This window comes from Ovis canadensis, chromosome 2, assembly GCF_042477335.2.
Source record: "Ovis canadensis isolate MfBH-ARS-UI-01 breed Bighorn chromosome 2, ARS-UI_OviCan_v2, whole genome shotgun sequence".
Lineage (NCBI taxonomy): Eukaryota > Metazoa > Chordata > Mammalia > Artiodactyla > Bovidae > Ovis > Ovis canadensis.
The window spans coordinates 205,435,847-205,448,446 of NC_091246.1; the positions used below are offsets into that span (position 1 = coordinate 205,435,847).

A 12,600-nucleotide genomic window follows, 5' to 3' on the forward strand; every position below is an offset into this window, starting at 1 on the left:
TCTTGTATTTTTTTCATCTGAGAAAAAAAGAAAAAACCCATCGCTTTTATGATGCAGTTCTCAGAATCTCACTAGAGGGTGGTGTTGATCTATAACCAGAGGTTGCTAATCTGGTACATTCATTAGTAGGCTGCACTTATATTTAAAGAAAAGGTAAAATGAAGGCTTCTCAGTCTTCCCTAAAAGTTGGTAAATGTCAAGTCTGAAAACTCCCAAGGGCCTCTTCCAGTTCTGGCTTCTTGCAGCCCCAGAGGAGCCAGATAAAGTAGTGAAGAGATTACTGGAGGAGTTAAGTGGCAGATTCTAATTTAAGCTCCTGCTAACTAGTAGACAAGAAATTAAAGCTTTCTGGGCCTTCTTCTCATTTGGGGCGGGGGGGGGGGGGGGGGCCAAAGGCCTGTTCTAGATGATCTCTACATCTCCTTCTATCTCTGAAATTCTGATATTCTAACACATTCTGAGTCTAAAGGCTGCAGAATTTCTCCTGTTCTTAGTCAAAGGAACAAGTAACATTGCAAATTATAAAATTATTAATAATTAGAAATAACAATGTTATAAATGAGATTTAACACAGATTCTAATATTCAGTTCAGTTCAGTTGCTCAGTTGTGTCTGACTCTTTGTGACCCCATGAACTGCACCACGCCAGGCCTCCCTGTCCAACACCAACTGCTGGAGTCCACCCAAACCCATGTCCATCGAGTCGGTGATGCCATCCAACCATCTCATCCTCTGTCGTCCCCTTCTCCTCCTGCCCTCAATCTTTCCCAGCATCAGGGTCTTTTCCAGTGAGTCAGCTCTTCACATCAGGTGGCCAAAGGATTGGAGTTTCAGCTTCAACATCAGTCCTTCCAATGAACACCCAGGACTGATCTCCTTTAGGATGGACTGGTTGGAACTCCTTGCAGTCCAAGGGATTCTCAAGAATCTTCTCCAACACTACAGTTCAAAAGCATCAATTCTTCGGCGCTGAGCTTTCTTTATAGTCCAACTCTCACATCCATACATGACCACTGGAAAAACCATAGCCTTGACTAGATGTACCTTTGTTGGCAAAGTAATGTCTCTGCTTTTTAATATGCTGTCTAGGTTGTTCATAACTTTCCTTCCAAGGAGTAAGCGTCTTTTAATTTCATGGCTGCAATCACTATCTGCAGTGATTTTGGAACCCAGAAAAATAAAGTCAGCCACTGTTTCCACTGTTTCCCCATCTATTTCCCATGAAGTGATGGGACCAGATGCCATGATCTTAGTTTTCTGAGTGTTGAGTTTAAGCCAACTTTTTCACTCTCCTCTTTCACTTTCATCAAGAGGTTTTTGAGTTCCTCTTCACTTTCTGCCATAAGGGTGGTGTCATCTGCATATCTGGGGGTATTGATATTCCTCCCGGCAATCTTGAGTCCAGCTTGTGATTCTTCCAGCCCAGCGTTTCTCATGATGTACTCTGAATAGAAGTTAAATAAGCAGAGTGACAATATACAGCCTTGATGTACTCCTTTTCCTATTTGGAACCAGTCTGTTGTTCCATGTCCAGTTCTAACTGTTGCTTCCTGACCTGCATACAGGTTTCTCAGGAGGGAGGTCAGGTGGTCTGGTATGCCCATCTGTTTCAGAATTGTCCACAGTTTATTGTGTCCACACAGTCAAAGGCTTTGGCATAGTCAATAAAACAGAACTAGATGTTTTTCTGGAACTCTTTTGCTTTTTTGATGATCCAGCGGATGTTGGCAATTTGAGCTCTGGTTCCTCTGCCTTTTCTAAAACCAGCTTGAACATCTGGAAGTTCACGGTTCAAGTATTGCTGAAGCCTGGCTTGGAGAATTTTAAGCATCACTTTACACGCGAGTGAGATGAGTGCAATTTTGTGGCAGTTTGAGCATTCTTTGGCATTGTCTTTCTTTGGGATTGGAATGAAAACTGATCTTTTCCAGTCCTGTGGCCACTGCTGATTTTCCAAATTTGCTGGCATATTGAATGCAGCACTTTCACAGCATCGTCTTTGAAGATTTGAAATAGCTCAACTGGAATTCCATCACCTCCACTAGCTTTGTTCATAGTAATGCAGAAAGTCTTTTAAATTAAAATACCAAATCTTACTAGGGAATCTCAGAGCCATCCTTTTTTCATCTATCCGAGAATTCTGTTGATAATTTCTGTGCCTTAATGAATCATTCAAGGATATCTTTTGCTTGCTAACTTGCTGGAAATAAACTAAATATGTTTACATAGGATTATCTAGAGAGAGGAAGTTGAACCATTCATTATCAAGTGTTTTAGGATAGAGATTAAGTCCCTTACCTCACCTTGCACTTAGCCAACATGCATCCTATATGTCTTTTCATACTGTTCATGGGGACAACAGAGGACCAGATGGTTGAGTGGCATCACTGACTCAATGGATATGAATTTGAGCAAGCTCCGGGAGAGGGTGAAGGACAGGGAAGCCTGGTGTGCTGCAGTCCGTGGGGTCACAAAGAGTCGGACACCTTTGAGTTGACTGAACAACAACAAATCCTGTATGTGGTTTGTGAGGAGTCATTCTTTACATGGGTTTAGTTGGTTCTGTTTCCTATTACCCTCGTGTTATCTAATTCCCTTTCCTTGTCATATTTATTAACAGTGCAAAGTGAACTGAAGATTTTTGCATGGAACCTGAAGCAAATTATCTAACAACAGGGTTCCAGGAAACCCTGGTTTATCTCTCCCCGGACTTAACTTCTAAAGGTGAGAGTCTGCAGTTAACGCCTGATGGTTTGAAGTCACCCCAAAGGCACTGACATCAACACCCCATTTCTTCCAGATTGCTTTGCTTTGCAAATGAAGGTTTCTTTTCCCCTCCCCTCTACCCCACCCCCCGATTTTGATGCATCTCCAGGGTCGTGTCGAACATCTAAACTTCTCAAAATGTACGCACACGGGAGCGTGCTCTCACACCCCACTCGAGTACACGAGCCCGGCTGGGCCGGCTCCCAGTTAGAGAACACATTCCATTCTTCGTGCTCGGGCACACCCCTCAGCAGTGGGGATTGGTCGGGCCGACCCCCTGTCGGCGAGGCGAGGCTCCTAAGAGGCCCAGACGCCTGCCAATCCCCACGGGCTGTCAAAACAAGTCTTCCCTCCCTGTCACAACAGAGCGGAGTGGAGGTCGCCGCCGCCGCCGCCGCACTTCCTGGGGCCGCTGCGCCGCGGTCCCTGGGCAGGTGGCGGGTGCCCCGGGCAGCGGTCGCCGGGCTCCAGCCCTTTTCAGGCCGCGCGCGTCCCGGCCTCTGCGGCCGCCGGGCCAGGCGCCCGGTGCCTTTTGTCTGGCGCAGAGCGGGCGTGTGCATCACATTTCGGACACCTCCCTCTCCTTGTCGTCTCTCCTCCCTCCTGCTCACATCTTCTCCGCCGTCCCCGCCACCCCTCCACCCGCCGCGGACTGCCAGCCTCCTGGACCAAAGCCCGAGGACGTCTCTACTCGAGCGATGCCTCCTCTCCAGAAAGTTGCCGCCGCCGCCGCCGCCGCCGCCGCCGCAACCGGGCGGTGAAACAAAGTCTGGCCGGGCCGCCTCCCGGTGCAAGAGCGCACCCGTGCCCAGCGGCTGCACTTCGCTGCCGGGCGTGCCGCCTCCCCACGGGGAGCCCGAACCGCGCTCGGCCATGGCCGAGGGTGCAGCCAGCAGGGAGGGTTCAGCGCCGCCTGACGCGGCCGGGAGCGAAGACGACCCCCGAGTGGGCCCGGATGCCACCTCCGGGGACTGTGTGGCGGCGGCCCCTGGGGGCCGGTGGAGGGACCGTCGCAGTGGGGTCGCCCTGCCCGGAGCTGCGGGGCCCCCGGCGGACAGCGAGGCCGCCCTCCTGGAGGCTGCGCGGGCGACCCCTCGGCGCAGCAGCATCATCAAGGTAAGCGAGGCCGCGCGGCCACGGGAGCTTGGCTGTGGGTGGGCGGTGGGTGGGTCGTGGGGCTGGGGCAGGATGTACGGTGTCCGGAGGCATCTCAGGCTTAGCATTGTTTTCTCCAGTGTCCTTCATTACCAAACCTTCCTTCCTTGTCCGGAGGTTCCCAGACTCAGCTCTTGGCTGTGAGAAGCAGAAGTGACTTTTTTTTTTTTTTTCTCACCGCAGAGGAAAAGTTCCATTCTGCGTCTTTGCGTTTTGATCGATGCTTTCCCTCATTTTCTCTGAAAGTTTCTCTAAACCACTGATGTAAGGAGGAAGGCAGAACCCATTATAAATGCAGACCTGCCGGAAGGTTGTGCACTGCTCTCCTACGAAAAGTTAGCTTTCCCCTCACAGTTTACCCTCAAGTGGGAAAAAACCCCCAAAACAAAACATACAAATCTTCGAGGCTCAAACTGTCTTGAGATTTCACGAAGCGTGAACCTTCCTCATAGGCAGGCTGTTTTTGTCAGTGGACCCTGCGGCAAAGTAGGCAAAGTAAAGAGCGAAGGTGCAGCCTAGAGTTGTGCAGATAGCGTAATTGGAAAGCAGTAAATCCACCAAGCATCCCCACTGGTCCTCGTGGTTATCATCACATCCAGGAGAATGCTTCCCGACCCTTCAACTACCAGTCAGGGTTTCTATCTATCCGTTTGGCTAGCCTCACCCCTCCTCTTGTCTCTTTCTGTCTTCCTTCCACTTGGGGCTTGCTTCCTGTTTGAGATTTCATCTTGGGTTCATGACATCAGTATAAGGTCTCCTGGAATTCAGAACCTTTCCACAGGCTTTGGAAGAGGGCCTTTTAGCATAAATTCGTGAGTACATAATCTTGAGTACATGACATTAAAATTGATCTTGGAAGAACAGTCAGTATGAAACTGCTTCTATATAAAAATAAGCCAAAGATGAAATGAAGGATGGAGTTGGAACTATCCATACTTACTATTCAACGTGCTTGTGTTAATACTTTCAAAACCCTTGTTCAGGTTCAAGCTGTGTATACATCACACAATACGTTTCTCTTTCTCAAGCTCTAAATTGGAACTCCTAGTGCCACTGTGGGTAGACTGTTCCCACAGTCCATCCAGCTAGCTCCAAGTGTGGTCTAGGCTTTTCCCCAATACTGACACATGGAAGTTTAGAGCCAAACAGGGAAATTTCTATATTAAAAGAAGAGTGGGTGGTAGTTGCAAATGACTTGTAGTAGTTTCTGTTATTTTGTGACTTTTAGATTATGTGAAGAGGAGTGTTCTCTTCTGGGTATGAGTTTGCGGAAAAAGGAAACGATCCTTGCCCCTGCCCCCTTTAACCCATAGGTCAGAAAGCATGTTATCTTGAAACTTAAAAAAGCCTACTGTAGACAGTATACATTTTGAAGCCTAAGATGTAGACACTACATGTGTTGTGTGAAAACAATAGCCACAAGATAGTTTAAAATATATCATCATAAAAAGCATTGGGCTTTTTTTTTGTTGTTGTAAAAGAAATGAAAGTAACAGAGTATAAGGAGTATACAAATTCTTGCAGCTAAATTGGTAAGTTTAAAATTTTAGTATGTGCTGGTTGATATTCTTGGATGGGTCCTTGCTGACTAATGGTGCCTGTTTAGTTTTGAAATTAGCAACTTAATCCTTTCCCTATTTAATAGTAAAATAAACATTTAATAACTGCCACTTAAAATTAAAGATACCAGAATATGAAGTGAATTCTTATTATTATCAGTTAACTTTATTAAAAAATTATTAATATTTGCATATGATAAAAACAAATGTTGCAAAGGAGTTTGAAGGGAAAACTCCCAATCACTCCCCATTCCCACTTACAAAGTCTACCCCAATAGCTGTTAACATGTTCTTGTGTACCCTTCCAGATATATTCCATATATAAGCATGTGTATCTGTATATATTTGTGGTGAACTCCTGATGCTACTGATTTATGTAATAAAATTTGGCTAGAGTTTTTACAGGGTTTATGTATTCAGACTTACGCCAAACATTTTGATGTCTGGAGAGTTGTCTAAGGTCATTGTGATGCATCTGTTAATCTTCAAGGATAACCTGTAGGTCATTGGTCCTTGGGGTCTATTCCCAGAGGCCTTCATTATCTTCCAGTGGGGAAAGGGACAGGTGATGGGTTCTGTTTCACTCCTCCTCTGAGATCAAGGACATCTCAGAATCTGTCACTCTATGGTTTGTTCACTTTAGCACAACAAAAATGAGAGTTTCTGAAAAAGGTCTAGATCATAAGAAGTAAGTAGTACATGCTTCTCTATTGAGAAAAGATTGCTTTCTTTGTTGTTTTTCCAAGAGTTATTTTTATTTGGCATTGAAACATACACAAAAAGAAAGGCTTTAGTACATTTTATGTTAATCAAACTATTAAATGCTGTTCCAGATAGCCTTAGTACAGTGATAATTGATATTCATGGTCATAACTCTGAGCCACTGAAAGATTGTGAATCATCAAATATCAAATTCTTTTCAGTTCGGTTGAGGGTATTGTTTCTATTCTAATTTGACTGCTAATTCTCTGTAAACTTGAATATTAGATAAGTCAGAATACTGCATTCCTCTAGCATGCCAGAAAACAGACTGTCTTGTATATTAATAGAAGGAATGTTTTCAGTAAATTTGCCCTCCCTAATTTGTGAAAACATGTGTTTAGCTGAGAAAACAATTTCCTTCTGAGCTGATGAAAATAGTATTTATCTTTACACATTTTTTGAAAGTCTTTCTACTGTAATTATGTTTCTTCCCTTATATGCCCAGTCCTAAATTTTGAAAAATTTAATGTGAGAGTTAAACTATGTTCTCTTTAATCTGTCCATTTTCCCCTGTGTTTTTCTGTGTAACTTTTTGTACAGCATTGACATTTATAAATGTTGTATGTTTTTTGGTAAGTGTATTGTTGTATACCACAATATTACATAAACTTCATCTTAATTGCTTCTTTATGACTTTTGGTTTAAAATGACAAGTTTAGTTACTTGCAGGGTTGAGAATATCTAGTAATTAGGTACTGTTGTGCTTTCAAATATACTTCTACCTAAGAAATTAGACCAATTAACTATCTGGTATTTGATATAAAATTTATGTATTTAAAATATTTAGCATCCTAGATTGTAGTTTATCACTATTACTCTATAACAGAAATTTTGGGAAATAGAAAGTAGTGTAGCTTGCTTCCTATACTATTGGGTTTGCCAAAAAGTTCATTTGGGTTTGTCCATAAGCTGTAACAAAAAAATCTGAATGAACTTCTGGCCACCAAATAGATGATGGGAGTTGAGGTACATACATGTTTTAAAAATAGCATACTTTTAAAGCAAGACTTTTAAAATAAGTCTCTCAATAGTTGAAAGACTTCCCTGGTGGTCCAGTGGTGAAGACTTCACATTTCCAATTCAGGGGGCTTGTGTTGGATCCCTAGTCAGGGAGCTAAGATCTCACAGACTGCAAAGCCAAGGGGGGAAAAAAAAAGCAAATGATTTATCTCCCGTTATATGTAATGTATTGAAGAGCCCTACTTTTTCCCATTTCCTTTTGCTTCTACTTCAGTATGAACTCTTGAGAAGAAATTATCACTTGGATCCCATGGGCATAAGTGTGTGGGTTGAAGAGAGAAGTTGGAAATGAGGTGCTGAGATGTTCACTGAAGCAGCTAAAGTAGCGACTTCCACGTTGTTCATGCTTCTTATATCATGGCTAGTCTCATTCTGTCATGTTCATTGTGATTGTGGGGCTGATGTAGTGGGTTTCTGAGCTGCAGCCTCAAAGATGCTCCTTGGGTACCTGCTGACCCATATAAAAATTATGGCTCTCTTCAGAGGAGCAAGGGAAATTTTATTCACTTTTGTGAAGTACTGCCTAATGTGAGTCAGGTACTAAACTAGGATCTTTCATACATTATAATCACTTAATCCTCACAGCAAACTCTCTGAAGTAGAGAAGGGAGGCATGGAGAGCTCCTGATACAATGTGGAGTCAGGATTCATACCCATGTCTGGAAACCTGTGGTCTCATGCTGATTCTCAGATGCAGAGAGAGCCACGATCCATGAACACATTTTAGGTTAGAAGTAACGTCAACATCTAAGAAAGTGGCAGATTCTTGGGCAAGGTTTGTGGGTAAATTCTCTTTTCTCTGCATCACCTTTTCAATTCAGAACAACTCGAAATGGATGACTCTAGAAAGCTTCCTTTGTGGCTCAGCTAGTAAAGAGTCCGCCTGCAATACAGGAGACCTAGGTTAGATCCCTGGGTTGGGAAGATCCCCTGGAGAAGGGAAAGGCTAACCACTCCAGTATTCTGGCCTAGAGAATTCCATGAACAGTCCATTAGGTCGCAAAGAGTTGGATACAACTGAGCAACTTTCAGTTCAGTTCAGTTCAGTCAGGAAGAGATTGCAGACGCTCCTGTCTTTGGTCATTTTGTTAGGCCTGCACTGTGCTTTGAAAGGCAGAGAGGCTTGGCAGATGTTCTACTTGTTGTCAATATATGAAGGTCACACCTGTTCTTTTATGCCTGACCCACTTCTCCCCTTCTCATGCAGCAGTTGAGTTTGTAAAGGATTGTATTCTCTTTTAGACTTATTATGGGGCATAGTAAAAGTGAAAGTGAAAGTCGCTCAGTTGTGTCAGACTCTTTGTGACCCCATGGACTGTACAGTCCATGGAATCTCCAGGCCAGAATACTGGAGTGGGCAGCCGTTCCCTTCTACAGGGGATCTTCCCAACCCAGGGATCAAACCCAGATCTCCCTCATTGCAGGCAGATTCTTTACCAGTTGAGCCACAAGGTAAGCCCAACAATACTGGAGTGGGTAGCCTATCTCTTCTCCAGAGGATCTTCCTGACCCAGGAATTAAACCAGAGTCTCCTACATTGTGTGTGGATTCTTTACCAACTGAGCTATCAGGGAAGCCCATGCTATATGGGGCATGCTGCTGCTGCTGCTGCTAAGTCACTTCGGTCATGTCTGACTCTGTGCGACCCCATAGATGGTAGCCCACCAGGCTCTTCTGTCCCTGGGATTCTCCAGGCAAGAACACTGGAGTGGGTTGCCATGTCCTTCTCCAATGCATGAAAGTGAAGAGTGAAAGTGAAGTCACTCAGTCGTGTCCGAATCTTAGCGACCCCATGGTCTGCAGCCTATCAGGCTCCTCCACCCATGGGATTTTCCAGGCAAGAATACTGGAGTGGGTCGCCATTGCCTTCTCCAGGAGTATGTATTACTCTAGAGGAGTAATGAAATAAGGGATCTTGTGTGGGAGCTCTGAAAATATTTTTTAATAGGGAAAATTATGAAGGGAATGGAGTATGATTGAGAAATAACTCAAAAATTTTAGACACACTATAAGTTAAATAGGCTTCTGTAACTTGGCATGGGAATTAATCAGCATTTATAGGCTCTTTTGCCTGTAGAACAGAGATCCCAGCCTTACTGGGTGCCATAAGTGTGTCCTGGTGATTTCCATTGTGGATGCCCCTCCTAAGGTATGATTCATAAGCGGCACTGAACTTCTTGCATGGATTTGTTTTGTTATGCCAGTAACTTCAGTTAGAGTATTAATTTTCCTGAAATTACCATAGAAACATGGTCACATTTCACCTTAGAAGTGGTTGTTTCTCATAGTGGTGCCTTTCTGATGTGATTTCTTACAGCATCTCTCAAGAGAATTCAGAATAAAATTTAGATAAAGAACCTTGTATTGTTTTGGTGAGAGTCTTTTAGAAGTACCTGTTGATTACTGCTTCCTATTATTATCAGAATTTATAAGAATTTTTTTCCCTTTTAAAAAATGTATTAAGGTTTAAAAAGTAGAAGTTAATTGCATAGCCATTGAGAGGTTAAACATACATTGCAATTAAGACTGAAGAATTGTTTTCTCAGCCTTTCCCCCTTTACAGTAGAGAAAACAGGTAATTAAATTTTGTACAGTAAAATGTCAATTGAACATTTATTTCCAAATAATACCTTAGGCACCACAGGCTATTATGAGAAGACATTGGGGACAGCTGATTTTACCTTTGGTACCACAGAACAAACACTCCATTAATGCTTCTAGGTAATGTTGGAGCAATTGGTTGGGCAGTAGGCTGGGGAGTAATTCAAAGAAAGAATTACAGCAGGCTTCCCTGCTCTCCCAGTGACTGTTCAGTTTTAATAATGGTGAATGTTAAACATAATTCCATTTTCAGGATCAATATCTGAATTGAGACAAGTATAAAATTGTTCATTAAAAAAATTATCAGCTTAAAATGACTAAGAGGCAGGAGTAAAATTCCTTTTTGAGTTTTCCAGTGGGATCTCACCACTAGTAAATGAACCATTGGTTACTAGATAGAATAATTTGATTGCACTTCCAATCTAGGGTAATAATAAATCAGTAAACCTGTTACAATGGAACCTGTCAGTTCTACATAATCTCATATTTTGATGTTTTCTAATAATGTAAAAAAAGATATATTTGTAGCTTTTTCAAATCTTATTGATCTTTGCAGGGCTTCCCAGGTGGCGCTAATGATATAGAACCTGCCTGCCAGTACAGGAGACATAAGAGATTAGGGTTTGATACCTGGGTTGTGAAGATCCCCTGGAGGAGGGTATCACAATCCACTCCAGTATTCTTGCCTGGAGAATCCCATGCACAGAGGAGCCTAGCAGGCTACAGTCCATAGGGTTGCAAAGAGTCGGACATGAGTGAAGCAACTTAGTATGTAGGCATGCACATTTATGTTTGCATCCCAGTTCATCTCGGTATCCTACTTACTGTGGGCTTCCCTGGTGGCTCAGAGGTTAAAGCATCTGCCTGCAATGTGGGAGACCTGGATTCGACCCCTGGGTCGGGAAGATCCCCTGGAGAAGGAAATGGCGTTCTACTCCAGTGTTCTTGCCTGGAGAATCCCATGGATGTACTAGAAGGTTATGATAGACAGAATTTATTGTAATTAATAAATTATAATATACAATAAAAACAATTAGAACTGAATGGTCAAGTTCTATAATGACAACATTCTGTCTTAAGTCTTGGCCAATGTATTGTGTATTTCAGCTAACATTTGATGGCAACAAAATAATAATGTGACAAAATATTGGAATAGTCCCTTGGATTTAAATTAGAATTTGATTTGTAGTTTAATCTGTAGCATTTTATGTGGATGTGTAAGAGAGATATAATCTAGCTTATTTTCCACAGTACCATTATAACAAACCTCACTAATAATTAATCTAGCATTATTTTGAGATAAGTAAGATTGTATGTGATGAGTAGAAAGTAATCATTATTTATATTATCATTATCACTCCAGAAAGAAGAAAGGCAAGTTAATTTTGAAAATAATACAGTCCATCCAAAATGAAACAACATACCAACTAAACTATTTTAATAAGTGCACTTAGTTCCCAAAGATTTCTTAATTTGTATTTGTGAATTTGTGAAAGTGTCTTCCTTTTACTGGAGAAGGCAATGGCAACCCACTCCAGTGTTCTTGCCTGGAGAATTCCAGGGATGGGGGAACCTGGTGGGCTGCCGTCTGTGGGGTTACACAGAGTCAGACACGACTGAAGTGACTTAGCAGCAGCAGCAGCAGCAGCAGCGTGCCTTTTACTGGCAAGGATATTGTGTTTTTCCTTAACCATACAACTTTGTATTCAAAATACCTTTGAAAGATGAAACCTTTGTATTCAAAATACCTTTGAAAGATGAAACCTTTGCTTTCTTAATTCTTTCACACTGACTTGTTCAAAAGTCTTAAAATGTGCTAAATTTGTGCTAGACTAAGCATGAAAAGTACTACACTAAGCATGAAAAGTGAAAGTGTTAGTTGCTCAGTTGTGTCCTTCTCTTTATAACTCCGTGGACTGTAGCCTGCTAGGCTCCTCTGTCCATGGAATTCTCCAGGCAAGAATACTGGAGTGGGTTGCCATTCCCTTTTCCAGGGGATCTTCCCGATCCAGGGATTGAAGCTGGGTCTCCTGCATTATAACAGATTCTTTACCATCTGAGCCACCAGAGAAGCCCAGACTAAGCACAGGTGGTATATTTAATTAGGCACACTTGTATTACTGTATGGTACTATGTAATGGATAGAAACGATGGTGGGATTATATCTCAGAGCACCTTCTGTGTGAGACGTTGAGGAAGATAAAGGCACAAGGAGGGCGAAAAGAGACCGAGAACAAATCCCCTTTATTGTTACCTGGGACCAAGATTTCAAGGCAGAACTCTAGAAAAACTGGACTTGATCATGTCAAAGGTACTTTCTTTAAGGCTCAAGTGACTTCAAACCAAAGCAGGCCAAATAGCCTGTGTCCTTAAAATCCACATCTCCCATCTCAGATCTGACATATGAGAATGAGGGTGGGCTGTCCAGAAGAGCACCCCACTGGGCGAGAGAATAAGTAGTCGGCAGGAGGAGAATATTTCCCCTCCATGCCTCTCTAGGCTTAGGCTGGGTTGGGGTCTGAGCTCAGGAAAAGGGCAACTATGTGAGAAGAGAGTGTAAACTGCCTTGCTCTGCTCCCTTCAGGTCAGCCTGTTGTTGGGTGAGGAGAGAGAGAGGAGACCACGCTGTGTGTACTCTGACCTTTATCTTTGAAAACTTCACCTCCATAAAACAGAGTCTATCAGTGCCCTTGAACTTGCAGTCTTGTAGTCATTTACTAGTTTTTGGAGGAAATAG

At 42.9% G+C, this 12,600-nt stretch overlaps 1 protein-coding gene across 2 annotated transcripts in view; it reads left to right on the forward strand.

Annotated features, from left to right (window-relative positions):
- The first annotated feature begins 3,057 nt into the window (after positions 1 to 3,057).
- Positions 3,058 to 12,600, forward strand: part of PLCL1 (phospholipase C like 1 (inactive)) — a 370,849-nt gene continuing 361,306 nt past the window's right edge. Inside the window, exon 1 of one of the 2 annotated variants that reach the window (XM_069577931.1) lies at positions 3,058 to 3,882. In XM_069577931.1, coding sequence (XP_069434032.1) covers positions 3,640 to 3,882 — 243 coding nt within the window. In that variant the 5' untranslated portion in view covers positions 3,058 to 3,639. The remainder of the gene's footprint in view (positions 3,883 to 12,600) is intronic. The other variant, XM_069577932.1, reaches the window with a different exon arrangement.